This window comes from Labrus mixtus, chromosome 3, assembly GCF_963584025.1.
Source record: "Labrus mixtus chromosome 3, fLabMix1.1, whole genome shotgun sequence".
In the NCBI taxonomy this organism is placed as follows: Eukaryota; Metazoa; Chordata; class Actinopteri; order Labriformes; family Labridae; genus Labrus; species Labrus mixtus.
Genome location: NC_083614.1, coordinates 7,839,921 through 7,867,893, shown reverse-complemented (window position 1 = coordinate 7,867,893; position 27,973 = coordinate 7,839,921). Strand labels below are relative to the sequence as shown.

Below are 27,973 nucleotides of genomic sequence, written 5' to 3'. Positions count from 1 at the left end.
AAACTTAAAATGATTCTAAAACATTTTCAACCACCACTTACTGTGAAGACAGTAATTGAAGTAGGCTATTGCAAAATGATTGTTCTCGTAGCAGAAAAGCTTCCGTTCCGTTTCGGCTGTTTCCGTCGATCACGTGACTCCAATAGTCTCTGGTGTTTCGGCTCAGCTCGTTCCTTCGGGATTCCTCCCCCATCCCCCTGTTGCCGGTTTAGGTTGGTCAAAACATTTCCCGCGCTCCGGTTGGTCAACGATCTGGTGGTCTCTTCCCTGATTGGCTGACAGAAACAGGGCGGTCCCGTTCGTACCGAGTGTTCTTCCGGCTTACATGTTGGAAAAAAAGAAAAGACGAATGGAAAAAATTGTAATCTAGAAAGCGAATATTGGATTGTAACTCTGCAAAACGGTAACATCTGCACATATCATGTTTATTTGTTCCGTACTGGGAAGTTTACACCGTTGTACTCTTCAGGAAGTCCAGGTTTTAGCATTGAAAGCAGGCGGTATCAGGGTTAGCCACTCCAACGTTAGCATTATGCTAGCTGAGATAGCTTGCTAACAAGGTAGCATTTTTAGTTTTGAGTCCCCCGGACAAAAAACGAGACACCACAGTAGAGATTTTCTGACTGAACTGGTTTCGCGTTTGGCTATTTTGATGATGGCAGTCGAAAAAACATTTAATAACTGCACATTAAACTTGATATTTGATAAAAAATCCGATGCAGGTGTTGTCGAACAGTTCTGCCATATGTTGTTGTGCACATACATCGTCAAACAAAAATGTATTGTGTTGATTTTCGTGCTGTAATGCAGTTATACACCTCTGTTAAACCAGTTTTAGTAACACTAATATTATGGACTTGCTGGCAATGGTTAAATATACCGCAGCGTTTTGTTCTCCTGTTTGTGTCTCCGCGCCGACTGAACGCTTCTCATGACGTAACCGGTGATCACGTTCATGTTGTCAATCTCTAAATCACACATATCTTCAGTTTATAATTAATGTACAAATATTGTCTACCTTTCAGCCCAGAAAAGGTTAAAAATGAGCTCCCAACAATTCCCCCGACACGGGCTGCCTGCCTCCAGCGGGGGAGCTCCTCTGATCCCCACAGCTGCAAACCTAGTGTCTGTCAACCAGCCCTCAAATCCAGCAGGTAACTTAATGCCATTGAGATGCATCGAGCATACTTCATGTTGGGAAAGAAGACGGTAAGTAGTAATAAAGTGTTTTTGCATTGCAGGTGGAGATGCAGACAGCAGTAGGGATGCTGCTGATCATGGCCAGCAGGATCATCCACCTGCAGGGGGCGGGGGAGCCTTGGCATTCAGAGATGAGAAGCAGGAGACAATGGTGGTCCGACCTTACCCACAAGTCCAAACGCATGGCCAGCCACAAGCTGCTCCCCAGGCAATCCCTATCCAGCCAGGAACGACTGTGACTGTACCCGCCCCTCCAGTCCACCTCACACAGGGCCAGCCTGCAGTCCTCACAGAGGGACAGATGAAGGTGTGGATTATCTCTTTGTTCGAATTTCCAGAAGCTTTGTCTATAAATAAATCAAAAAAATGTAGTTTATTTGCCATTACTAGTGTGAGTGATGCACAGATAGATGTTGATAGATTTGTAAATATACCATGCACCCTGCAGTGAGAGAAAAATGATCAGTTGCTCACTTAGGTTCAGTGATCGCTGGCTCATGGAAGATAACCTTTTGAAGTTTGAGAGCTCGGCTGTTGTCAAATGTTGGGTTTAATCTGGGTTCCTAACGGACACTGTTCGGTTTGTGCTTGTGATCTTTAAATTAAATGGTTAGAACTATAAAAATAGCAGTTTTTTCTGCCTACCCTTGTGCCCTACAGACAAAGACAGACAGGTTTTTATATTAATGTGTGTTCAATATCATCAGGTTTAGTCTGCTTGGGCTTGTTTGTTGTCAGCTGGTACAGTAGTCAAATGTTGATGTGATGTTGGATTGACTAAGGAGGAGTGATGATGTATAAAACTACTCAATCAAATAAGATTTAAAAGTTATGTGTTGGTAGCCTAAATTAGTCGGGATTAATCCAGTATTTTAAAGATTTTGTATTTGTATTAAACTTATAGGGATGAAGTCTAACTATGCAGATCATTCAATTAAACTAGGATGCTGTGATTTTAGGTAGGTTATTGTTGTGTTAAGGGCCTTAGTTGAACTATTTATGGTTGTAAAATTAAGGTGAATATTGCTGTCTTCATTTGTGTTGGATAAACTATTTACTCAATAAGTAAACAATTGAAAACAAATTGTTCCCAAGATGACATTGATAGCTGATTCTTTATCTTCTGATTCACCTTAAATTGACTGCATGTGAAAACTGTAAATACTTGTAAAATTTAAAACATTGCAAAACCTTTTTTCTATTGACATTTATTGGTTAACTAATCTTTTTATTTATCTTAATATCTTTCAGGACTTTAAATAAAGTAATGGGACATTTTTTCTTTGTTCTTTTTTAGGCTGTCCTTAAGTCCCCTATGCCAAGTCGTCTTATTGCCCCCGCACCAGCCTCCAACCAGGCTCATATTCCCATACCTCCCAAGGTGCCTAGTCACATTACTGTCACCATTGAGAGCAGTGTTGCTCCAACCCCGTCTATTCCTGTGGCGACCATCAGTGGTCAGCAGGTAAGTGCAATGTCACAGTAACTGTCAATGTACATTTTTAAAAACTTTTTTCTGCTGATTACTGCAGACCTGCTTTCATTGTGTTTCAGGGTCACTCCAGCAACTTACACCACCTGATGCAGGCTAATATTCAGATCATTAGGGGTAGTGCCCCACTGCAGATTGGTACCCCTGCTGTCCCTCCACACACCTTCACATCACATTTACCCCGAGGTGTGCATGATTTAACAACAGCGATATGATATGTTTGCTTGTCCTTGAAACAGTTGTACTTGTACACATGTTTGCTGATGTGCTTTCCTCATAGCTGTATTTGTCGTTTCTTTGTAGGGGCCGCTGCCGCTGCTGTTATGTCCAGTTCAAAAACTGTGTTACGACCAGCAACAGGAGCAAGTGCAGGCCCGGGCCAGCCCACAGTGCAGCACATCATCCACCAGACTATACAGGTGCTCTCATATGCTTCAATCTATAGAAGTGTAGATATTTGTTACACATCTTAAAAACATTGTTTGTAACAGTGTTGTACCTTTTTGTCCACAGTCCCGCCCTGCTGTAACAACATCTACAGCTGTGCTTCCAACTGTGGTGGCCCCGATTTCAGCAACGAGGACTCAGTCTCCAGTCATCAGCCCTTCAGTCACACACTCTGCAGAGGTGGCACATGGGTTCGTAACAATCTAAGAACTTATACACCAAGCAGAGGTGCTGCATTTAAAAGATTGATCCCCGTTTAAATTGATGAGGAGGAGTTTTACATCAAATTAAACAAAGTTTGTGGTCATTAGTTCTACCAATATCTGTGAGACAGCCTTAAGGTATGTCAGGGATATATGTATCATAAGGAAATGTCAAATAGTTTAATATTTATTCTCACCATGGGCTGGACTGTTGAAGTGTGTCTTTACACAGAAGCCTAGAATTAAAAAATCACCTGCCCTCAAAGGTACATACAGTAACCTGTTAAAAGGAAATCCCAGCTGCTCTTTGTGAAGTTATTTGTCGAAGCAATGTTAGAAGGATGAATCTTCAGGACAAGGATTTAGCTCAGCCAGTAGAGGAGGCTCTCCATGTACAGAAGCTTTAGTCCTCAACGCATTGGCCGTGGTTTCCATTCTGGCCTCGGCTCTTTGGTGCATGTCTAACCTACTCTCTCTCCTGAGCTCTCATTGAAAAAATAAAGCAAATAAATATTAAAGAAAGAATTCAGTATCCAAAAACTTCTGACATACCCAACCTTTGTGACCCTTTGAAATTAATCAGCTCCTGTCTACACCTTTATGTCAGAGGTTTTAGCAAAAGGCTGGACACTTGCACATAAGGATTACTCTTCTGTCTCAGATGTTTCACAATGGAAAGTTCTTGTTGATAATTTGTCTAGTTTATAGCAATAATGGAATTAAAAAGAAGTAATTGAAAAATCAAATTGAACATGAAGATGTTGTAGCACTGATGATTTCTTTTGCACCTTTATCCGATCTTGAACCGTATGTTTTCTGACACACTTAAGGAGCAGTCATTTCCTTTTTTTTTTCCAGGCGTCCAGGTCTTACCATTCACCCCCCTCCGGCCACAGTCAGTATTCAGAGGTCACAGACGTCCCGGGACACCGCAACACGAATCACGCTACCGTCTCACCCTGCAATTGGAGTTCAAAAACCTCAGCCACCACACACCATGACACAAGTAAGTGCTACTGCCTACAAATAATACATTAAGAAAAAAATAAAGGCCAGCAAATATATATATTTTTTACAATTTCCCGATCTGATGACATGATCGAATCTGTGACTTAAATTTGTTATTGATTAAACATAATGCCGTCTCAATTAAATGTACTGTAACAGATGTGTATAGGACACAAAAACAAAATTTGTTATTTTGGCCGGTAAAAAAATATGTTTTTGCCGGTGAATTTTTTCATCTACCTGCCACCTTGGCCGGTGAGTCAAAAAGTTAATTTCGGACCCTGGACTGAAATATTTTTTCTATGTACTGTTCTCCACAGAAGCCAATCTTTAGTCCTGTGACACCTGTAGCTGCAGCGACTGTGGCACCAATTGTTGCCACCAACACTGTGCCATCAACAACCACAATAGGTATTTACGTTCTATCTATCCATGTTGACATGCTAGTCATAAATCTGTGTTATCTTTGACTCTTATTGCAAAAATTAAAGCAATAATCAGGCAGTTATTTGAACTGAAATGTTGATAAACCTGTCTTCTTCATGTTTAGGCACAGTGCCACACTCCCAAATGAGCAACAGCACTATTGTCACCATGACGATGGCCTCCCACCCCTCTCACTCTACAGCAGTAACAACCTCCGCCATCCCTGTTGGTGAGTTCAGAAGCAGGAGTTGTTACCTTAATCTACATAAATCCCCACAGGGATTTCTCTTGCATCTTTATCTTAACTCCTTCTTCTTAATGTGTCTCACAGCTAAAGTGGTCCCTCAGCCCATCGCCCACTCTTCATCCCGGGTGCAGCCTGACTATGCTGGAGAGAGAGCCAACCTCATCCCCATCCCAGGCCATCGCTCGTCTCCTAACCCCGTCACCATGGAGGCAAGAACTGACAACAGGTGAGCACACAACGCTGTTGGAATGTGTTTGAATAAGTCGCAGCTTTTACATGAAGCCTTATTTTCTGATCAAATATATAAAAAAAACTGAACGGAATAAAATCGCCCCATATAGTACACCCTAACTTAGATAATAACTCCAAAACGTGTTGAACTTCAGAGGGTTAGTTTAAACCTAAAGGCACAAAAAGCCCCCCCAAAAAAGGGGGGAACAAAATAAATGTTCCATATCAGCAGTTTAACCAGATCATTTCCTTCTTTAATGCCCTCAATTTTGACATTTATGAAAAGGGACTATTTCATGTTTTGTGTTTTGTTGCTTGATTAAGAGTAACAACAACTATTAGGCTGAACAGAATATTTCTTATAGTATAGATAGTGCTGAAAGGTTGTCCTTGAAAAGGATGAGCTCATTGAGTATTTATCACTTTTGCACACAGCTGTTCTTAATAAACACATCCACGCAGGCACAGTTCAAAGCAAGTCATACCCCAAGTAAACATCTGAGCCAGCTTTTAATTATGGCAGTTTTGTTTTATAATCCACGGAAGATGGAAATTTAGATTATGAACATGAACGATTATTAATTCCATATCTTGTTATTATCAGGAAATGATTTTGTATCTACATTGATGCTGATTTAAAAAAAAAAAATCATGAACACAGTTAAACATAAGGTGAAACATTCAGATTTTTAAGTGATGGATTCATTAAAATGTTTTCTTTTGCAGGCCTTCTGTGCCGGTGCAGTTCCAATATTTCCTGCCAGCGTACTCCTCTTCATATCCTCTGACACACACTTACACCCCCATCAGCAGCTCTGTGTCCACCATCCGCCAGTATCCTGGTAAGCATTGTTTTCTTCCGCCTGTCCCAGTTAACGCACCTCCCGAGCTACCAGGCCAATTTCTGGACAAGTGTCTGTGCTGGGACTTGAGCCGGTGACCCTCGGGTTCCTGACCCAAGCCCCTACAGACTGAGCTACTGCCGCCCCACTTCTGCACTTACTGCTGTAGTTGCCGTATGAAAGCACCATACTGTACTGTTTTTATTTTGAATAAAATAGGTTGAAGTTTGAACTAAAAATGTGAATTGTGACAGCAGTGAGTTCAAAATGAATCTTAATACTTGACTTCATTTTTCCTTTCAATAAGTTACTCCTCAAGCTCCCAGTTCAGCCCTGCCAACACAAGCTGGAGTCGGCGTGGCAACTACCGTCCATCTAAACCACATGCAGCTGATGGCACAAATCAGCACCCAAGGGATCCAGCCTGCACCAATTGCTGCACAGGGGATTCAGCCTGCACCGATTGGAGTGCAGGGCCTTCACACATCTGCACCGATCACAACGCAAGGATTACAGCAGACACCGCTAGTCACTCAGCAGCAGCAGCAACAGGCTGAAGCCAAACCCGGTAATGACTGAACCTACATGCTTTAGTAAAACGACGCTGTGTTTTACAGAGTTGAGGGCTGTCTGTAATGCATATGTTCTTTATCCAGGGGTTGTTTTGGCTGATGGCTTTGTAGCGAGCCCCATCAGCACCACATTCGCCACCACCCAACCGGTAGCCAACATGGTGCAGGCACACACCCAGGGAGGAGTAGGAGGAGCCCCCACCCTCGTCTCATCTCCGAGACCCAGCATCCTCCGCAAGAAGCCAGCTAATGAAAGGTGAGTGTACGACATTATATTAGACAGTGGGAGTAGGAAAAGTGTACCACTATTTTCAAATTCATCTCCTAGTTCCTATATTTCTTAGTAAGATGAGCTTTTAAGTTTGATTTAGCAAACTCTGGTCAATCGGTCTCGATCTGATGCATACAACAAGAGTCAAATATGCATCGTTTTATCTGCTCCCTTTAAACAATCGAGTCAATCTACATAGACAAATTACAGCAAAAGAATCAAATGCAAAATCATTCAATAATAAAAAATATTATAATTAAAACTGAAAAGAGTAACGATAGAAATAAGACATCAAGTAACACAGTTATAACATATAAAGATTCAAGTAATATAAATCAGTATGATCAAAATAAGCCTTAAGAGAAGATTTGAAAAGACAGTACTGATTATTTTAATCTATGTTTCTGACGTCTCCTTTTCCAAAGACTTTATGCCATAACAGCAGAAGCTTTGCCCTGTAGAGGAAGGCAATGGGGGGACAGTCATGAAGATAAACAAGAGATCATTATACTGCAGGATACATCTCAGTTAACTTAGAAGCTATCATTCAATAGTACCACCGAAGAAGATTTTTGTGTTAACTCTGTTTTAGGTTTTACAGTTTTTTGTCAACAGGTTGGCACACAGTTGAGTTGAAGATGTCAATCACATTGTTAGCTATACCATGTTGACAGACACTAAATTAAAGTGGACATAAACTTGTGTAAACTTTCACTGAGCTAACCCTGCCTGTGTTTGTGTTTCAGTTGTGTTCGTAAAAACCTGATCCCCGCCCAGCCCAGTGAAGCAGCTGGAGGCAGAATGGAGAGTGGTGTGAGAGGAGCAGGATCTCCCCGACCTGCAGGGTGAGCCACTGTCACAATGATCGCATCACTTAAAAATCCCATCCGTTCTTTGTCATACATGATATTTAACCTGACCCTCCTGATTCCTCTCTCAGTGTGAAACCTAAAGCTGAGATGCACATGGCGGTGGCCCCTCCTGTCATGGCTGCAGTAGAAGCGCTGCCCTCTCAGGGCGGAGAGCAGCAGTCTATGTCCTCAAACCCTCAGCATCTTGCCCAAGCCATCCCCACCATGCTTGCCACAGCAGGGCCCATACCCTCCTCCCAGCCCTCCGCTGTCCTCTCAGCCCTGCCGGCCTCCATGGCTGTTACTCCTCCTGTTCCCGCCTCGATGGCCAACACTGTGGCGTCCCCCACTCAGCCTGCAGCCAGCAGCACTGCAGCCTGTGCTGCCAGCTCCACCTGCCCAGATCTGAAAATTAAGCAGGAGGTAGAGAGCATGGACACGTCTCAACAAGGTGAGGAGCACAAATGTATACAAAGCATTTGCAAATCTGCTGATCTCTTGGATGTCTGTATGGCTCTGAGATCTATTTGTGGATCTATTTACACATTTATAAACAGTTTTACACCAACAATGTCTCCATACACGGCAGTCTTTAGTGAAATTGATATTAGAATGAATTTAAGGAAAGTCAAATTCCCACATAACTGAACAACATGTTTATATTTTCCTTCAGATCCAAATGCAAACTTGTCATCAGCCCCCGTCCACAACACCCCGGGCTCCACTCTGAACACTCCAGGAGAACTGATCCCAGGGGCCTCACCGAGGAAGAAGCCCCGCAAGCAGCAGCACGTTATATCTACAGAGGAGAGCGAGATGGTCGAGACAAACAGCACAGATGAAGAGAAGGCTCCGGGTAGGCCCATCACCGGCAGGGCTGAGAGACGAGAATCTCCACCCAGGGAATATGTCGGTACGTAACATAGTTCTGTATATTTTTTGCAGCTGCTGATGATAAATGTTGATAACGTGCTGAATTAAAATAAAAACATTTCTTCCAGATGAGGAAGGAGTGCGTTATGTACCAGTCCGACCTCGACCACCCGTCACTCTTCTGCGGCACTACAGGAACCCTTGGAAAGCCGCCTACCACCACTTCCAGAGATACAGCGACATCCGGGTCAAAGGTGAGTGGCCTCCTGCCAACATGCAATAAAAAACAGTAGATTTATGTACCCTCAGAGACTTTATGACACAAACTTTTTCCTTATAACAACAAACCTTCGCTTCTTTCTGCAGAGGAAAAGAAGGGCAGCTTGCAGGACATGGCCAATCAGAGAGGAGTGGCCTGCAGAGCACAGGGCTGGAAAATTCACCTGTGTGCTGCTCAGCTCAGGCAGCTGGTGAGTGCTGACCACAGACCGTGTAGTGCTGTTCACCTGAATAACTTCTCAAATGTGCAGTGACCTACATAAAGGCTGAGTTTACTTTGTGGCTGAAAGAGCAGAGTATTTTAATTCTAGCTCAGTTACAGACTCCTCACACACGGGTTGAAATAATAATATCACAACAATGTGACCCCATTAATGTACAATGACAAGGTGATAGGTGAATACTTTTGTAACTCAGTGACCCTTATTATTCACTCAAATCTTTTTATGAGGTCGATATTTCTGCGCCACCTCTCTCTTTTGTTGTCTCTTTTTCTTCTAACACATTGTGTCCGTCACTTGATCTGTAGTCGAGTTTGGAGCATGACGTGTACAGCCGCCTCTCCACACTTCAAGAGGGCCTGATTCCAAAGAAGAGAGCAGGAGCCGACGATGACCTTCACCGGATCAACGAGCTTATACAGGTGAGGGTGTTACTACAGGAAGAGACCTTTTAGAGAATGAATGTCTCTGTTCAGTTATTTGTAATCTTTGCATCTCAAACATGTCTGTGAATACTTCATATATTACACGTTGAATTATAGGAGGTACTACTATGTGGACTATATGAATGATGTCATGTTGTTTGATGCACGCCGTAGTTCTGGTTTGAGGCTATGACCTGGAGTATTCTGTATTGTGATGATTGGTCATGTGACCATGTGTATTTAACACACCTGTTCATGCCCATGTGTTTATGCTGGGCCAACCTGAGGAAGCTACAGGAGAGACTCGTTGGTCGCTCACAATAAAGTGACAGTAAAGTGATTTACAGTGCGCCACGGGTTATTGATTTTTGTTTTCATTATATGCTCCTGCAACTGACGGGCACTTGAAATGTAGGTTGGCTGTGCACGGGGTACCCTGTTGGTCATTTATATTGTACTTAAAGTTGTATTGATTAATTGGTCAACTGGTTTTAAACTGTTGGATTATTTAAAAGCTGTTTTGATAATTAATTAATATGTTTAAATACTGTTGATTATTTTAATATTTCTGCTACAATGTTGTGCATTGAGATGTTAAATATAAACAGTTTTCTGCTGCGGTGCTCATAAGACTGTTTTTTTTTTTCTTACTCTCAATCCTTTACATGCAAACAATTCAGGCTACAGCTTAACAGCTACCGTGTGCCAACCCCTTCAGACGATGAGAGTACTTCCTGTAATATTCTCAGTTTAAGAGGAGGAGTAGATTTCACCCCTCAGCCAAAGCTTGAAGCTTGTGATTGAACTCTGGAGAGGCAGGATCTTGGTTTTATTTCACAACTGGTGATTAAGACAAATAGAATTTAGTTGTGAGTGTTATTGTTATCACTTTGTCATGTTCATTTGTGTGGGTTGGTAAGTCTTACATGTAGGTTGTGTTTTCTGCCAGATGGGAAAAAACTGTAAAGAGCAAAGTTGGTAGTTTTTTTCCCCTTTGGCAACTTTAAGGAAATGCTGTATGGACATTTTCTCTACTTCTCTGCATCCAGGTAGTGTAAAAATGTTAAATGAGCACAGGCAGGTGAAAATGTCAAACAGACCTCTGCAGTGTGACATCACTTTAACTGTGCTAACAGGTGAGACTCTTGTGGACACATCTAGACTAAATAGAGCAAAACCTGCTGTTCCTTGTCAAATCATTGTTTTTGCTTTCAACATCTGAAGGTGTGTTTTTTTTTCTGTTCGTCCTCAGGGTAACATGCAGCGCTGTAAGCTGGTGATGGACCAGGTGACCGAGGCCAGAGACACCATGATGAAAGTGCTCGACCACAAAGAGAAAGTGCTGAAGCTGCTGAACAAGAACGGTGCCGTCAAGAAGTCCTCTAAACTGAAGCGTAAAGAACGAGCATGAGTTTCTTCCTCTGGACAAACCCCGCCGCCGTCCCCTCTCTGAAGGGGTGAAGGAGCTGCTCAGAATTTTGGTGCTATGATTTGCTGTAAACAATCACACGCACCCTCCCTATCTGCCCAAGAGCCCGACGGAGAGAAGTGACCGGGAGGGGCCTCGAGAAGCAGAAAAACTCATCAGGAATAGGCTCTCATTAAAGATCCAATACGCATATTGAGTGTGGAGCGTCCTAAGTTTCATTAGAGTGGCAAACTGGGTGGCCCTGTTACTGTTAACCCCTTTTTTTTATTTTGGAAGAGAATATTTTTACTAACTTAATATCTGCCTCTTCTTTTAAGAAAACATTTGAACCGGCCCCATTGTGAATCTTAGACTTTTGGCACTACATGCAGGTGCAGTAAATCCCTGTAAGTGATGAAAGGATTTCAGTAAAATTTCAAACGACTGGAGAGTCTTTGAACAAGGCGGAGTCAATTAGAAACAGTTCTTTAGTAAACTGTGTGTATACAGACTAATCTCAATCGTGCTCTTTTCATTAATCTGTGCCTTCATTTTGTCGGTGTACATGAAGCGGACAGGGCAGACGTGTGAACGCTGTTCCACATGCTGATAAATCTTAAAATATCATTCAAAGGAAAGTTTCAGGTCAAAGTTACAGCTTCCCCTTTTTGTCACATCTCTGCACCTGGATTTTTTTTTTTTCAGTTTACATTTGTTTGACGAGTATGGGTAAAACAAATACCTCTATCAGCCACACGTTTATGAGACATGTTAGAGATAATGCATTATTGAGGGGTTAAGAAATATATAAAGACCTTAAATGTGGCAAATTGAATTTATTTAGTATGCAAAAAATGCTCTTAAAGGATAAATGTTGTTCTTAGATCGTCAACTGAGAAGTGAGAAGATACTGCATAATGCCAAGATAAGTATACATTGAAACCTGCTGTGAATCATCTACTTAATCCAGAGTAAATGGAGGTCATGGTGGTCAGACATATTTTCATTTGGTTTCAGAGAGAAGAGTGTTGAAGACAGAGAGCAAGACACTTTGTGTGATCCTACCGATGGACTGAATTCATGTAAATCACTGTAAATGTGCTTTTTTGTTTTTTTTCCATTGACCCGGTTTCTTTTCAAGTTTTGTACTCGATGAAACGTTTTTGTGCAGTGTGATGTGAGCTGCTTCACTTTGCAGAGTGTAACGATAATGACATTATGAGATGAAGTGAGCCTGAAGACATCCAGCTGTTGTACATTGTTTTTGTCTGTGTAATTATAGTAAAGATACTTAAACAATACCAGGTACACTGTAATGTTTGTATCATGCTCTGTTCATTTCTTTATTTGAACACTTAGTCTTTACTCAATTTCCATTCTAATATTTGCTTCTTATATTGTTTTGATTTGCATGGTGAAAGTTTCTGTTTTCAAATGAAGCCTGAGACAGGTTTATCATGAATGTATTTAAAGGTGAGTCCCATATTTTTACACCTACACATAATTTACCATATTATTAATACTGTATGTGCAAAAATATTTTTGGGAATTGCTCCCGCAGGTGGTGTCGGCTAGTGTCCACAAAAAGGCAGTAATGGCTGCAACATGAAATCCTCTCTGTGTTTTTCCTAAAATCTGCAAGGTAGAATGACTTGGTTTTATTTTTGGGCTTTCTGTACTTCTTTATTTAGAAATAGAGTGGATAGAGGCTTGAATCGTGGAGAGAGAGAGAGAGTGGGGAGTGACATGCAGGAAAGGAGCCACAAGCTGGATTCAAACCTGGGTCGCTCACTTGGAGGACTACAGCCTCTCTACAAGGGACACTGACCACTAGGCGCCCCAGAATGAAGGTTTTGTCAGTAGAGTGCTGTGGGGGCTTTAAACGAGATGATTACAGCTTTTTACAACTGTGTAGCATACTTTCTGTAACATTTTCAGGGACTTCTTGTCTGAACAAGCATTTTTCATTTAAGTGCTTTGACTTTCTTTCCCCATGTTCCTCAAAGTATTATATTGCAATTTTAAAACGTTCTACCTTCTAGTCCTTTAGACCCCAAAATGAAGCTCCGCCTAAGTTGAAACAGGAAGAACGTTTCATACTGATTCATGCATTCATTAGTCATCGTTCATTTAGGTCACTTCCTCTCCCTCTGTCTTCCTGCTCAGGTGATCAGCTGATAAGGAGCGTTTACTCTTAAAGAACTGAACCCACCGGATTCTGCAACCACCGCTATCGACCTATCATCCTGCTGCTTTCATATTTTCAAACCCGTCCTCCTCTCTTTCGCTGTCAGCTTGTCGCTTCAGTTTGGTCGCTACAACCCTTCCTCCTCCTCCAACCCTAGTCCCCTTCATTCTATCTCACCAGGGTCCAGGTCCAGCTCCTCCTAAATCCACTCCTCATCACATCCTGCAAACTTCCATCCACTCTCTCGAGTACATGAAAGGGAAAATGAACAATTTTCTCTTTTTTTCCAAACTTGTAAATGAAATAATTACTCTCATAATTGTGTCTCTCCTGATTGAAATATGTACAGGTAGGCCCACTGCCCATGTTAAAAATATGTGAATAACTTTGAAGAAGCGAGACATTGTTGCATGTGAATATCATCACATCCAATGGTAGGACTCTATATGATAACCTCTTAAATGATACATATAAACATGTTAAGTGCCCAGATATAAATTAGATTAATTAGATATTTTGTTCAGTTTTCATATGATCTTTTTTTTGGTTACATCTCTGAAAGTCGTTGTATATTTCTGGCTCAGTCTGATCGGTCAATAGTGTCACAGGCCATTCGCCTAGTCAGACCCGGTTCTAGAGCAAAATTAGGGTTCATCTAAAGGGGGTGTATCTACAGTGACTGGCAACAGCAATGAAAAATAGCGTAGGTGCTGTGGGTCCCAGCGTCTCACATGTGGTCCCTGGGGAACAGACAGGTCATCATGACTATTAGATCATGGATGTCATAAACACGACATGAGTCACTGTTGTCATTTGAAAGCCTTGAATACTTCGTGTAGAATAATTTATTTGAGGGTGTGATATTTAAAATCAGGGTACAATGCTACCTTTTGCACCCTTGTCGAAGCGGACCTGCGCCTGGTGTTGATGGAATGAGCTGATGTATCCAGTAAGATCTCTTTATCACTTCTCCAAAGTGAGTACAGTTTTTCCACTTTCCTATCTCCTCTTTACAACATAATGAGCTCTGAGGTACAGATAAGTTCACCTGTGACACCTGCTTATGGCATGAGATATTTTGTGTTTACATATCAGTCTGTTGGAGTAGTAATGATGTATAGTGTCAGCATGACAGCCTGCCTGACAGCATGTGTTTTATCATGTTAAATTACTATTAACCATTCAACAGGACACAGTAAAATCTAAAACTGAAATCAGCTAAATCTAATGCTCTGTGATGATATTATGTATTCAGGCCTCGTGTTCAGCAGTAAGTGGCTCTACCTTTGCAGGTGCAAAGTCAAAGGGTCATAAAGACGTGTTTGCTGGGAAACCTCCCTTCCTGCTTCACTGTCAGTCAATCCAAAGTTCCCTCAGCAGCAGGAACAAGAGAAACAAGGTGAGATTAAAGCTTTACTCACATCTAACACTCTACCTCTTTGTTTGTGAAGAGTTCATTTGAATATTCTGGTGTCATTTTTTTTGTGATGCTTGATCATTTGTATGAGTGTCTTGAGTCATTGACCTGCTGATTGGCAGTCAGTAACATTCAATTAACAAAAAACATGTTCATTCATCAGAATAACCTTACAAACTGTGTCAATAACTACATGTTGCTGTAAATATCAAGTTGAGACATTACCTAAAGTATGCTCATGTGTTTTGTAACCTACCTGACAGTAGTTTCAGGTTGTTTGCAGGTTGAAGTTAATATTTCCTTTAATAGGAAGGATTTTGAATTAAGGTTTGTTGGTTTTCCCTTTAGACTTAATCCCTGTTTCTGCAATGCTGCATTTGAGTAAGGTGAGGAAACCTATGTCTAATATATACGCAGAATTCTCAAAGTTCATCATTTTGAAATACACCCCCCCCCCCTCTAAAAGTACAGGGCCGTTTAGTAAGAGAGTTTGTATTATATCTGTTTTTCTCCGACTAGGGTGATTTTGTATGGACGGACTCTGGTGCTGGGGTGCCGATCGGGGCGGAGGTGAAGGTGACTGACACTGGACAGCTCCAGCTGGTCGATGATGAAGGAAAGGTACAAAAAACCACAACCCCCCTTTTGTTTCAATCAGATATAGTCAAATTTGTCTTTCATAAAATATAACGCCAACTCTTTGGTAACAAACATACAGACGCACAAAATCAACAAGAAGACGGAGGGCTCCATCCGGCCCATGCACCCCACCTCTGTGAAGGGTGTGGATGACATGATAAGGCTGGGGGATCTGAACGAGGCCGGGCTCCTCAGGAACCTCCTGGTGCGACACAAAGAAGGCATCATCTATGTAGGTTTCTTTTCTCTGGATTTCTCTCTGAAACGCCTAGCTTTTATGGCGTCCATAACCTGCTGTGGAAATGCTTACTCGTCTGTGTCTTTCCCCCGCTGTGAACGACTTTATATCTCAGACTTTGCCCTGTAGTTTATCACTGTGCTGTTTGTCTCCATAGAGACCAATGAGCCTCTGTTTAGTGAGAGCGTCCCAGTGTTTCTGTGTGTCACTGCAGCAGAGTTCAACTGTGTTTACTGTTTTAAATCAGGACTGTTTATTTCTTAAATCATGCTCATGCTAAATCATCGGAGCAAATGTCCTAATGCTAAAATATTCCATTGTCTTTGTCTTTCATGGTTATAATTCATCCATGATTTTTCTAATCCAATGGCTCATATTAAGATCATACATCATCCGTAACATTATGATCCGCTATGCAATCCAATACAATCCAATACCACTATTTCAATTCTACTTGTACAAATCTTCAGCCTTTTTTTTACATTGTCAGAAAGGTAAGAGGGCCCTGAAGTCCCAAAAATTGAAAACTTTTAGATTGTGTTTTTACTTTCTTGTTTTTTTTTTTTTACCTTTTGGGACTCCAGGACAGGGGCGTGGCCAGACTTTTTTTTGACTTGGCTGGCCAAACTGGGGCACTGACTTATCCAGGGGTGGCCTGAAGTGTGATGTGTGCACAAACACACAAACAAATATAAATAATTTACCCTTACTTTCTAACCTCATCAAGTATAACTTCTTCAACACAAGATAAAATGTGCATTAGCTTAAAGTTTTAATGACACACAAAGAAGATTTACGTCAAAGTCAGAATATAAATTACATAAGAATTTGCAGGCAAACTCGTGCACAGACTAACTTACAAAAATACATTAATTGGCAACGTTTTGGTCCCAACACTTTGCCAGTTAGTTCAGTGCATGTAAGACGGAGTGCATTACTTTCCTATACACCTGTCTTATGAAATAGACATTGATATGTAAAGAAAATACTAAATAGTGGGTTTTAGTCCCGCCTCTGACAGGGCAAATAGCCAATCACAGTTTAGGATTTTTGGGGGTCACCTGGGGTGGACAATCCGATTTTTACGGGGGCCCATCTGGACACGCCCCTGCTTCAGAGGCTCCGTAGAAAGGTGATCATTCTACTTTCTGTTTATTATTGTAGTCGTAGAAGGTGTTGGTGGTGTTCTGGAGTTCATTTAATTGAAAAAAATATATGGAATAAAAATAAAAACCTATTTTTATTTTTTCACATCTGTTGATGAAGTAGGCAAAATGTTAGGGACACCTTTCAACTTAATTCCCCCAAGTGAACCATATATTTCTTATCTTTCTGATCATCTCAACAACATCTGAACTCAAAGTTACTGTTGTCTTGAAGGGTAAGTTTGCATGTGGTAATAATAATGTTATGGCTCATCAGAGTATATTTCCTCCATTGTATCCATGAGCCATCCTGAGGTCATCGAGGACACTGCTCTGATGTTGTGTTACACCATAGTTTCTTGTTTATACACACATCTGTTGACTGTGCTGCTGTGTGAGAAAGTAAACATGGCTCTCTGTATTTCAGACGTACACAGGCTCCATTCTGGTGGCCGTCAACCCTTACCAGCTGCTGCCCATCTACACCACCGAGCAAGTGCACATGTACACAGACCGGCGGCTGGGTGAACTGCCGCCGCACGTCTTTGCCATCGCAGACAGCTGCTTCTTCAACATGCGCCGCAACAAGAAGAACCAGTGCTGTGTCATCAGGTCTGTTTATGCTCCAGACTGAGGCTCATTAGATTTACTTTTAGACGGACAAACACTTGACTTGTTGATTGATTTTCAGGGATTTCTTATTTGTAGAATTATAAACGAAAATGGACCAAAAGAGTACTCTGACAGTGCAAACCTCCAACAATTTATTGATTTCATGTTTATATGTAAAGGGACAAGTGGAGCAAGTCAACCGTTGCCACACATTACAACATTTATAGCCTAAGCTAGTTTGCAATGCCGGTCCCTAGATGGTCCTTTAAAATAAATAAACCTCAACAACAGATACACATAAAAGAACACCAAACAAGCACAACAATAAACAGACAGAACATGGCTCACAGGAACAGGAACAGGATACAAACTATCATACAATAAAACAAAAAATGGAGGGTAAGATCATACATTATCACAAGACTGAGTCCTCTTTAAGAACTGTTTCAGTTTGGGTTTAAAATGACTCCAGTCTGGTTCCAGTTTGAGCTCTTCAGGTATAAAGCATTTAACATGTTGATCCCCTGAACAGAAAAGGCTGTTTATTTACCAAATGGCTCCTTAAAGTCTCCATTAGATACTCCACATGTTAAGAGCCTTATGATCTAAGTGGAACCACAAGTTCACTGAGCACCTGAGGAGCCTGATGATTTAAGCAAACGTAATCAAATGATCAAGTCCAGTCTACTTTGATAACAAGAGCAAACACTACACATGTCAGGATATATTAATAAAAGAATCTCATCAACCTTAAAATGAGGTTTGTTACAATGTCCTCCACTACGATGTATGAATCACCAAACTGGATTTACAATACGTTGTTATCACGATTTTTCTAAGATTGTCTAATTTATTATAACGACATGAGGCTGAAGTCAATTTATGAATACCCATGATTCTTTTTTTCATCTTTTGACAATAAGGAGGCCAAATATTGTTTTCTTTAATTTTTAAAAAAAATACAAGTGATACTCATTCAATATGAGATTTTACACAATACATTTCTTTCTTTATAAAAAGTGACACTGATAATATCTTACAAAAATACATTTTTATATTGTTTTGTCCAAAATAAAAGACGGATTTTAAAACAAATACAAACATGTTTACCTTAAATAATCATTTAAAGTAGCAGACTTGCAGCCTGTGTTCTTTGCATTGAAGCACAGAAAGTTTTTTTTAAAGACGGTGATAAAGAGCATTTCTGTTTGTTTTTGTCAAATAGTTTAAAACTTGTCATAATTGTATCGATTTTTTAATGTATTGCAGTTAACATCTGGTCTGTGTTTTATACAAAACAAGACAGTTGAATATGTTTTCATTGGCTCTTTTCTATCATGATTACTTGTGTCTGTGTCAGTGGAGAGTCAGGAGCAGGGAAGACTGAGAGCACCAAACTGGTGCTGCAGTTCCTGGCTGCAGTGAGTGGGCAGCACTCCTGGATTGAGCAGCAGATTCTTGAAGCGAACCCCATCTTGGAAGGTAAGGAGAAGAAAACACCAGAGAACTGTTTTAGGAATGTTTTCATAATCAGCTGGATCCATTGTTTCACTTTATGTACTTTGATGTCATTTATGTTTTTCTTCTCAGCCTTTGGGAACGCTAAAACGGTTCGTAACGATAACTCCAGTCGATTTGGGAAGTACATTGACGTCAACTTCACCAAAGGGGGCGCCATAGAGGGGGCTCGGGTTGAGCAGTATCTGCTGGAGAAGTCCAGAGTGTGTCGCCAGGTAGGAAGACCCGGTTCCCTTATATATTTACAAGAGCAGGACTATAGATGTGAAATGTCCCCGTGGTAACGAGCTTGTCTTTTTCTTGTGCAGGCCCCCGAGGAGAGAAACTACCACATCTTTTATTACATGCTGATGGGAATGTCGGCCGACCAGAAAAATATTCTTTCTCTTGGAAACGCTGCAGAGTACAACTATCTCACCATGGTACAGAAACACATCTTATATAGGATGGAAAACTCTCATTAATGCTGGATCTTAAAGAGAAATGGTCATGTCAGAGTTGAAGCGTCATTTAGTTTTAACTTGTGTGATCGTCTCATCAGGGTAACTGCACCAGCTGTGAGGGGCGCGATGATGTGAAGGAATACGCTCACTTTCGCTCAGCTCTCAAGATCCTCATGTTCACAGAGAACGACTCCTGGGAAATCAGCAAACTGCTCGCTGCTATACTCCACCTGGGCAACGTGAAATTTGAGAGTAAGGACATTAGGATACAATGGGAGGCGTATATTTAAAATTTTGTTCTGTCAAAATAAACATAATTATGTTTTCTTGGGTGATTTCAGGCACCATAGTGAACAACCTGGAGGGCTCTGAAATCCGCAAATCGTCTAATTTCGACATGGCCTGCCAACTTATGGAGGTAGGTTTTCTTTTTATTCAATAAATGCAAATAAAAGGTTGTGTCATGGCGTCTTCTGACTGCAGTTTGTCCCGTCACTTCAGGTGGCTCCTAAAGAGCTGGGGAAGAGTCTGACTGAGCGCTCACTCATGACGACCCGAGAGAGTGTGACCAAACCTCTGACCTGTGAGCAGGCTCAGGACGGCAGGGACGCCTTTGTCAAAGTAATCAGTCAACACTTGTTTGAGTTTCATTTTCAAACACAAATATTAGCCTATTTAAAAACATACTCTGAAGTCGTCCTCTGTATGATGCAATGCCAGCACACACTGGAAAACAAAATCAGTGGATGAATGATTCAGTTTAGGTACGTCTTCATTTCTTACTAGTTTTACAAAAAAAAAGAAATCACGTTCTGTCTGTTCAAGTCTTCACAAACTGGGGTCATCGTACTTGTTGATCTTCATCGAATAAAACGTTTTTTTTTAGTATAACTTTGGTTCAGTGCTTTGAGCGTCATAATTATTCTAGTTTTAATGTTAAGACAGCTACAGTAAGACAGTCGTCTGAGAACAATGTCAGATAACAATGGACTCGTTCATCACCGCTTGTACAGTATGTTATACAGTGAGTGTAGGTGTTAAAATGCATGACATTTAGATCTTCTGTGTTGATTATTTCATGCAGTAGTGTTAGTGAGCTGTTCTCTGTGTCGTTGTGTTCAGGCCATTTATGGAAGGCTTTTCATCTGGGTTGTGGATAAAATAAATGCCGCCATTTACAAACCACCTGAGGACACCGACGTGGTCCGACAGTCAATCGGCCTGCTCGACATCTTCGGCTTTGAGAACTTCAACAAAAACAGGTGAGAGTTATTGAGAGCTGTCTGTAAAGTCTAATTGCTTTTGTCTGTAGATAAAAGTTGTCATTGACCATCTTCCCTCCTGTGGAGGTTTTTTGATTTGTTTCAGCTTTGAGCAGCTGTGCATCAACTTTGCCAACGAGCAGTTGCAGCAGTTCTTTGTGAAACACGTTTTCAAGCTGGAGCAGGACGAGTACACCCGGGAAAACATTGTTTGGAAGCACATTGACTACAAAGACAACCAAAGCACCCTGGACGTGTTGGCCAGCAAACCCATGAACATGCTGGCGCTGATTGACGAAGAGAGCAGCTTCCCCAAGGTCTGTATTCTCCGTTCACCTCGTCAACTTCTGATCCACCAGAAGAAGCAGGTTTCAATTCTCTTCTTCTGATTCATAGGGCACGGATACCACCATGCTGCAAAAGATAAATCAGCATCATGGGAAGGGGGGCATCTATATTCCCCCCAAGAACAACTACGAGACGCAGTTTGGAGTCCAGCACTTTGCTGGAGTTGTCTACTATGATTCAACAGGTAGATTTTAAAGCTCTAAGATGTAACACACCATATTTATCCTCTGTGAGAGTGTCATGAGAATGCGTTCTCAGGACCTCTTTATGCTCTCTGTCCCAAACACTCGGACAGAAATTGCAAAAAGGGCTTTTGGGTACTTTGCACCCTCAGCCTGGAATCAGTAGCAGAATTACTTAAAGCTCAAGGAACTGGTGTCCTTAAATGTTTTTAAACCTAAAATGAAAGACATGAAAGCAGATTCTACAGGATGTCGATGTTTTAGCTCGGCTGTTTGAACAACTGAGTCCCAGATATGACTCATAGATGTTTCTATTTTAATCCAAAATTTAGTGCTTTGTAAATTGTACTTTGTCTCTCTTTGTATTTCTGATTAAGCCTTTTTTGTTTTGAGGTTTCCTTGAGAAGAACCGTGACGCCCTCAGCACAGATCTGATTCAGATGGTGCAGACCTCTGCCAATAAACTCCTCAAACAGGTGTTTCAAAAAGAGCTGTCATCCAGTACGATCAAGAGCAGCGTCAACCCCAGGATGGTCATCACCGCGGCAAGCAACAGCCTTCGAGTCAGTGCAACCTTTAGCTCCAGCATCAGACACACCTTAAAAATACCTTCATTGAAGGTATGTACTCACACTTCATATTTTTTTCATGTCTGACAGCAAGCGCCGGATGGCAAGAAGCGCGTGCCGACTCTGATCGGACAGTTTCGTCTGTCTCTGGATTCCCTGATGAAGACACTGACTGTGTGCCAGCCTTATTTCATACGCTGCATCAAACCCAACGACTTCAAGAAGCCCATGGTGAGGAAAACAAACAGTGGTGACTCAACCAAAAGTATTCAAAAAGATTTAAAACCGTTTGATACAAGTGGACCCTCTGTGTCTCAGCTGTTCGACAGAGAGCTGTGCATCCGTCAGCTGCGGTACTCTGGCATGATGGAGACCATCAGGATCAGGAAAGCTGGATATCCCGTACGCTACACCTTCCAGGAGTTTTTAGATCGCTACCGCGTCCTTCTGAAAACCTCCCTCTGTGATCCTAAAACAGTAAGTGGGAGGTTCAGATGTGATCATTTTGTTGCTGATAGCCTTCCTTCTCATCTGCTCCTGCTGTATTTACTGTTTGATGTTTCTTTTGCTCTTACAGGAAAGCAAAGAGAAATGCTGTGAAAGCATTTGTGAAACTGTGCTGGATGGAAAGGGAGACTGGAAGACGGGAAAGACAAAGATTTTCCTCAAGGTGCTGCTTTACAGTTTGATGGATTGTTCTCTGCAGCATAATAAGCAGAATCATTTCAACTTTATAAGCAATGAATACCTAATTAATCGGGATATTAAAACACTTCCAGAATAGTAATGTTAAAGGAAGAATGTGCAACATTTTGTACATAAATACAGCAGAAATCAAGTTTATCCTCTGTGAGAGTCATCACTGTCTACAATGAGTGAGAAGCACGAGTCCCGCTGGCTGTGTTGTTGTCGGGGCCGAGTTTACATCACACTTACATGGACGGTGCAGCCAACTCCTCCCCTTGTTTTAGCTGTTTTAGTCAAGAACTACATAAATAAAGAATATCATACTCACTTTAATTTGGATGTCATGTAAGCGTTTTCTAGATCACGGTCATTCTGTGTCAATTTATATGCAATGTGATTGATTGGCTTGATTGGTGAACGTTCCCTCGAGGTATTTGAACACTTTATATTGTTTTCTCTCAGGACTCCCACGACACCATGCTTGAAGTGGAGCGAATGAAAGAACTAAATACGAAAGCACTTCTGATCCAGAAAGTCCTGAGAGGCTACAAATACAGGTATGTGACAAAAAGCTAGAAGATGAAACGTTTTTGGTTTTTTTGCTGCTGTAACATTCAACTTTAATGTCTTTATGGTTCATTCCCTCTAAAGGAGACAATACCTGCGGCAGAAGGCCAGTGCTCTCGTCATTCAGAAATACTGGAGAGGACACAAAGGCAGGAAGCTGTACAGAGTGGTGAGTCACACTTAGCTATAAAGCGTTGTGAAAATGTAAGCCTATAACATCCAATAAACTCCTGGATTATGTTCCGATACCAGGTCCAGCTGGGCTTTGCGAGACTGCAGGCTCAGGTTCGCTCTCGTCAGCTCCACTACCAGTACAAGAGGAAGCGTGAGGCGGCCATGGTGCTGCAGACTCAAATCAGAGGACACCTCGCCAGGAAGGAGTGGAAGCGCAAGAGAGACGCTGTGATCCTGCTGCAGGCTTACACCAGGGGTGGGCTGGCAAGGAAGGCTCTCAAGAAGATGAAGCGAGACGTAAGTTGAACTTATGTTGTAAAGAAATAAAAAAATGTATTTGTGACCATTGTAAAAAAGTTTAAAGTCTGCTTAGTGTGCTGGTTTGAACAGGTAGAGCAGTGGTTCTGAACATTTCATCATGAAATGAACATAATTCACCTTTCATCAACACTACCCTTCATGCTCCATATGCCTGTTACTGTGACTCATTCGTATCACAAATACATTTTGTACATTTTGAGTTTTTCTATTTTTCTATTTCTATTGTTTATATTTTTAATTGCCTCTTTACTTTTTTTGCTTTAGTCCTTTGCACCAAAAAAAACAAATCAAATTCCTCGTATGTGTGAATGTACTTGGCAATTAAAAAATCTGATTCTGATTCTGAAAATCACTATATCATTGTGTAGATTCCTTCATCAAAACATCACTCATATTTGTATCTGTTATTTGAGATCCACAGTTTTTTTACGTATCACTGTAGTACAGGATTATGTGTCAGAAGTTCCTGCTTCAAAGACTTCTCCCAAAGGGTCTTTGAGCATGGCACTAAATTACAGCCTGCTCTAATGCCACAACACTGTAATCAGCAGCTGAAAACACAATCATGTTCATAATTATACAGTTAAGGTGTGTTTACTCATTTGATTGTTATTCCTCTTTGCTATGTCTGCAAATGATTACTGATGTGTTTATTGCCTTAGGGTAAGAAAAAAAAATGTCCTGATCTCTTTTTATGTTGTGTTCTTTCAGCGTTACCTCTCCGCTAAAGACAGAGAAGCAGAAGAGAGGGCCTTGATGGAGAAACAGAAAAACTTGGAGGAAGTGCTGAGGCAGAAGAAAGAGAAAGAGGCCATAGCTCAGACTGAGAGCATCACAGACCAGGAGATGGTGGAGCGCATGTTTGAATTCCTGCCCAGGATAGTCGGAGGGCAGGAGGGGCAAGCACCCGTGGGATTCGAGGTTCGGGGAACCAAAATGTTTGCAAATTCTGTATTCATTTAAAAAAAACAAAAAAACATTTCGAATCATTCTCTGACTGTTTGAATCTGTTTTCAGAAATTTGAGGGGATGATCACAGAGGAGATAGACATCGACGATTTCCCAATCGAGGAAAATCTTCCCACAGACGACTACGATGATCTGGATGAATACTCCTTCTCTAAATTCGCCTCCATGTACTTCCAGGGTGCGGCCACCCCCACCCACATCCGTCAGAGACTCAGGCAGCCTCTGCTTTACCACGAAGATGAAGGAGATGTTCTGGTGCTTCTCTCAGACTTCTTTCATTCATAATTTAAGCTTTCCTGATACACTGCAAAACTCAGATATTAGCAAGTGTGTTTGTCTAACTTCTTGTCCAAAATATATTGACTTTATCTACACTCTATACAAGCTACATCCACCTGACAAGTCCAGAGAAACATCTTATTTCAAGATATAAAAAGCAAAGAAAATAGCACTGAATTGCTTGTAATAAGTTATCTTACAATGCTGCAAGCAATGTTTACTTGCTAAGTGTTTTGAGATTAGATCTCTATTTCTATATTGTTTTGTTTATTTATTTAGAAATATTGACAGTACACATTAAGTAACATAAACATGTAAATATGCCGGATTGTAGCCATAGGCTAATTTCCATTTGTAGTCCCTTGGCAGGTTGGTGGTTCACACATATACACATTTACATAAAACAACAATGACAAACAAAAAGCAAACAACAACATAAAGAGACAGATATTTACACCTTCAGAGTTTAAGTGCTAAAAGTTTCTGCCCCGGGAGGTAAAGTGGGCGGCCCAGGTTCGAATCCAGCCTGTGGCTCCTTTCCCGCATGTCATTCCACACTCTCTCTCTCTCTCTCTCTCTCTCCCTGATTTCCGACTCTATCCACTGTCCTATCTCCATTAAAGGCACAAAAAGCCCAAAAATAAATCTTAAAAAAACAAAAAACTCAAATGAAGGACTCAAAAATTAGACAAATACACTAGCTAAGATTTGAGATTTTGCAAGTACATTTGGAAAGTTTTGGTTTATCTTATCAACTAATCACTCATGTTTCTGTTATTTTATCCCTAGGCTTCTCTGACAGTGTGGTGGATCATCCTGAGGTTCATGGGAGACCTCCCTGAGCCTAAGAAGCAGGTTAGAGCCCCAGGAGCCCCAGCACAGGAACGGTTTCTGCCACAAGACCTGATCTCCAGAAAAGACAGACGCCTCAGCCACATGGTCGGCCTGGACCAGGTAATGATAAAGCACGCTGTTAAATAAATCTACATTTGCACATCAGAGGGATTTATTTTTTAAAGTGGGGTTGTAGGAGGTACTTGCCAATAGTTTAAGTGCAGGTCAGCTCAGCCAATTAATAACAAACCGGTGAGAGAACTAGCACAGACGATATTTAGCTGCACACATGACCGGTTTTAACACAAATTTTTTAGTAATTCTAACAAAAAAAACAACGTCTGTGTTAGTGAACGCTATAGTTAGACATCTGTCAGCTCATCAGCAAGCTTTTTTAGCACTATACATGTTTCTACACCTGTACTGCACTGATGAAGCTGTGGTGATTTATCGCCTCTACTTTCTGTGCCGTTACTCAAAGTGGTTTCTCAATAAAGGGGCCAAGCTGACCAGCATGTCCTGTGGCCATAACACTTACTTTTAACAAGTACCCTCATACAACCCCACTGGAAATTGTTATCACAGTATTTTACATTTTAACATATCATCTGTGATGGTTTCAGAGGGTGCTAAGGAATAAAAAAGAGAGAAAGCCCTCCACTGTACCCGAGGAACCAGCACCCATCAAGAGGGGCTCCATTTTCACTGACCTTCTGACAAGAAGCAGGAAGCCATCTGCCGTGCCGGGTGAGACAGCTCAAAACCCGAAGGTGTACACAGTGCCAGAGGGAAGCCCTCGAGCGAGGAAGGGATCCACATTTACCGACCTGCTGTCCAGGAACAGAAAAGCCTCCACTGTTCCAGAAAACACAATCCCTAAATCTGCTTCAGGCCTCAGAAAACCCTCGATCATCATGGAGGAGGTGAGCTGTGAGCCTGGAACTATTTTCACTTTGTGTTGCTGTGAAGTGTCATCTCTTATGGATACGTCGTGTTTCTTTAGTCTGATGACCTGACGGAGGTGTCCAAGCCTCCCACCCTGCAGACCGTGCAGGAGGACAGTGACGTCATGGTCGGTGAAGGACCGACTCTGGAGCGGCCGCTGACATCTTTGGAAAAACTTCACATCATCGTGGGATACGCTATTGTCCGACATGACCTCAGGTAACTGAAGATCCAAACATGCATCCAAACATCTTTTTTAAAAATGTTACTTAAACAATATTTGTCTTTTTTCCGTCCAGGGATGAGATCTACTGTCAGATCTGCAAGCAGCTTCAGGAGAACAACAACCGAAACAGCTACTTCCGTGGCTGGATCCTGCTGTCTCTGTGTCTGGGCATTTTCCCACCAAGTGAGCGCTTTACAAGAGTGAGTACAGCACTTTTACCAGCCGCGCCAGACTCATAGATCAGCGTGCCACGTGGTGTAATGTTTTGTTCATCTTAACTTTGAGTTCTTGTTTCCTCAGTACCTGCAAAGCTTCATCCGTTTCGCTCCCGGAGATTATGCTTCTTACTGTGCAGAGAGGCTGAGACGCACCAGGATGAACGGAATGAGAGGAGAGCCTCCGTCCTGGCTGGAGCTGCAGGTAAGAAGAGCTATACATTATGTCTTCTGACCACCAATATTTTTTACAATGCAACTCCCATGTGCAGTATGGATACATTTCTCTCTGTTCTAAAAAGATATTAAAACTCTGAGATTTTTTTTAATATGTATTCAGTTTTGTGTTATAAAAAAATAATACATGTGAAAAAAGTGATGGTTCTTCAGCTTGTCTGTGTAGGTTGTCAGTCATCCAGGTAATGGTAAATACAAAGCTTGATCCAAAGGCAGCTGGACTGGTTGAAGATCCTGAAGATGTTTCACCTCCTCCGGTTCATCTACTTCAAATAAAAAAAGCTAAACATACAAAAGAGATCCTTTAATAAACAGACTTCAACTGTATTCAGATATTAAAGTTAATACTTGTTGATTATCCAGAGTTTTTCTTTGCACTGTGACTGATTTAGTAACTGTTACTTTGTCTCTACTGTGAGCAACACAAACTAAATCCTGACCTCTGTAGAGAACAGAGAGGGCAGCAGAAGTCCTACAGAAATGTATATTTTTAAACTTTGATGGAATTAACCCTCCCAGCTGTCTGTGAGGCTCACTACAACCAGCTGTGGGTGAAAATTAATGTTTCTTTGTGTAATCTGAGCGAACATGCCCACACTTAGTATCTCTCGTCACTGTTAAATGAACGGGCTATTGTCTCTTGTTTTGTGACAGGCAACCAAGACAAAGAAGCCGATGATCGTGGCGGTGAAGCTGATGGACGGTCGCTCCATGAACCTGCCCGTTGACTCGGCTTCTACCTCCAGAGAGATCTGCCAAGCTCTCTCGAACAAGATTAAACTCAAGGACACCTTTGGCTTTTCTCTCTATGTGGCCTTGTATGAAAAGGTACGCCATTCTCTGCTTTGCACCATGAATCTTTAAACAAAAAGCCCAGGCTGATATTTACTTCAGTCTATGAAATCAACCTGCCTTTTGTTTGGGACATCCATCACAGGCATTTTCGAACAGAAGTCGTGCAC

The 27,973-nt window shown here is 41.5% G+C and overlaps 2 protein-coding genes across 3 annotated transcripts in view; both read left to right on the top strand.

Annotated features, from left to right (window-relative positions):
* Positions 1-272: 272 nt before the first annotated feature.
* On the top strand, positions 273-12,297 carry sap130a (Sin3A-associated protein a). The gene is made up of 21 exons (XM_061030531.1): positions 273-403; positions 1,026-1,154; positions 1,242-1,507; positions 2,498-2,665; positions 2,755-2,878; positions 2,996-3,111; positions 3,206-3,330; positions 4,201-4,348; positions 4,671-4,761; positions 4,901-5,005; positions 5,108-5,249; positions 5,981-6,096; positions 6,404-6,664; positions 6,753-6,924; positions 7,686-7,784; positions 7,880-8,241; positions 8,464-8,703; positions 8,792-8,917; positions 9,030-9,133; positions 9,472-9,585; positions 10,841-12,297. The coding sequence occupies exons 2-21, from the start codon at positions 1,043-1,045 to the stop codon at positions 10,997-10,999; spliced, it is 3,150 nt and encodes a 1,049-aa protein (XP_060886514.1). The 5' UTR covers positions 273-403; positions 1,026-1,042; the 3' UTR covers positions 11,000-12,297.
* A 2,216-nt stretch (positions 12,298-14,513) lies between these two features.
* Positions 14,514-27,973, top strand: part of LOC132957140 (unconventional myosin-VIIa) — a 29,170-nt gene continuing 15,710 nt past the window's right edge. The window contains exons 1-29 of one of the 2 annotated variants that reach the window (XM_061030545.1): positions 14,517-14,583; positions 14,950-14,987; positions 15,121-15,222; positions 15,320-15,472; positions 17,051-17,235; positions 18,596-18,717; positions 18,826-18,968; positions 19,062-19,175; positions 19,295-19,448; positions 19,538-19,614; positions 19,698-19,817; positions 20,319-20,458; positions 20,565-20,775; positions 20,855-20,990; positions 21,382-21,551; positions 21,648-21,788; positions 21,876-22,034; positions 22,135-22,227; positions 22,707-22,801; positions 22,896-22,980; positions 23,064-23,282; positions 24,018-24,227; positions 24,324-24,530; positions 25,344-25,508; positions 26,012-26,311; positions 26,392-26,552; positions 26,633-26,759; positions 26,860-26,979; positions 27,666-27,839. In XM_061030545.1, the coding sequence (XP_060886528.1) occupies positions 14,970-14,987; positions 15,121-15,222; positions 15,320-15,472; positions 17,051-17,235; positions 18,596-18,717; positions 18,826-18,968; positions 19,062-19,175; positions 19,295-19,448; positions 19,538-19,614; positions 19,698-19,817; positions 20,319-20,458; positions 20,565-20,775; positions 20,855-20,990; positions 21,382-21,551; positions 21,648-21,788; positions 21,876-22,034; positions 22,135-22,227; positions 22,707-22,801; positions 22,896-22,980; positions 23,064-23,282; positions 24,018-24,227; positions 24,324-24,530; positions 25,344-25,508; positions 26,012-26,311; positions 26,392-26,552; positions 26,633-26,759; positions 26,860-26,979; positions 27,666-27,839 (4,101 nt within the window). In that variant the 5' untranslated portion in view covers positions 14,517-14,583; positions 14,950-14,969. Of the gene's footprint in view, positions 14,584-14,949; positions 14,988-15,120; positions 15,223-15,319; positions 15,473-17,050; positions 17,236-18,595; positions 18,718-18,825; positions 18,969-19,061; positions 19,176-19,294; positions 19,449-19,537; positions 19,615-19,697; positions 19,818-20,318; positions 20,459-20,564; positions 20,776-20,854; positions 20,991-21,381; positions 21,552-21,647; positions 22,035-22,134; positions 22,228-22,706; positions 22,802-22,895; positions 22,981-23,063; positions 23,283-24,017; positions 24,228-24,323; positions 24,531-25,343; positions 25,509-26,011; positions 26,312-26,391; positions 26,553-26,632; positions 26,760-26,859; positions 26,980-27,665; positions 27,840-27,973 lie in introns of both variants that reach the window. The other variant, XM_061030544.1, reaches the window with a different exon arrangement.

What these genes read in the sequence shown, in the direction of transcription:
- sap130a (XM_061030531.1), top strand. Translation starts at nt 1,043, where the DNA reads ATGAGCTCCCAACAATTCCCCCGACACGGGCTGCCTGCCTCCAGCGGG. An exon ending in AACCTCCGCCATCCCTGTTG is followed by an intron (nt 5,006 to 5,107) that starts GTGAGTTCAGAA and finishes TGTGTCTCACAG; the next exon opens with CTAAAGTGGTCCCTCAGCCC. An exon ending in GGATCAACGAGCTTATACAG is followed by an intron (nt 9,586 to 10,840) that starts GTGAGGGTGTTA and finishes GTTCGTCCTCAG; the next exon opens with GGTAACATGCAGCGCTGTAA.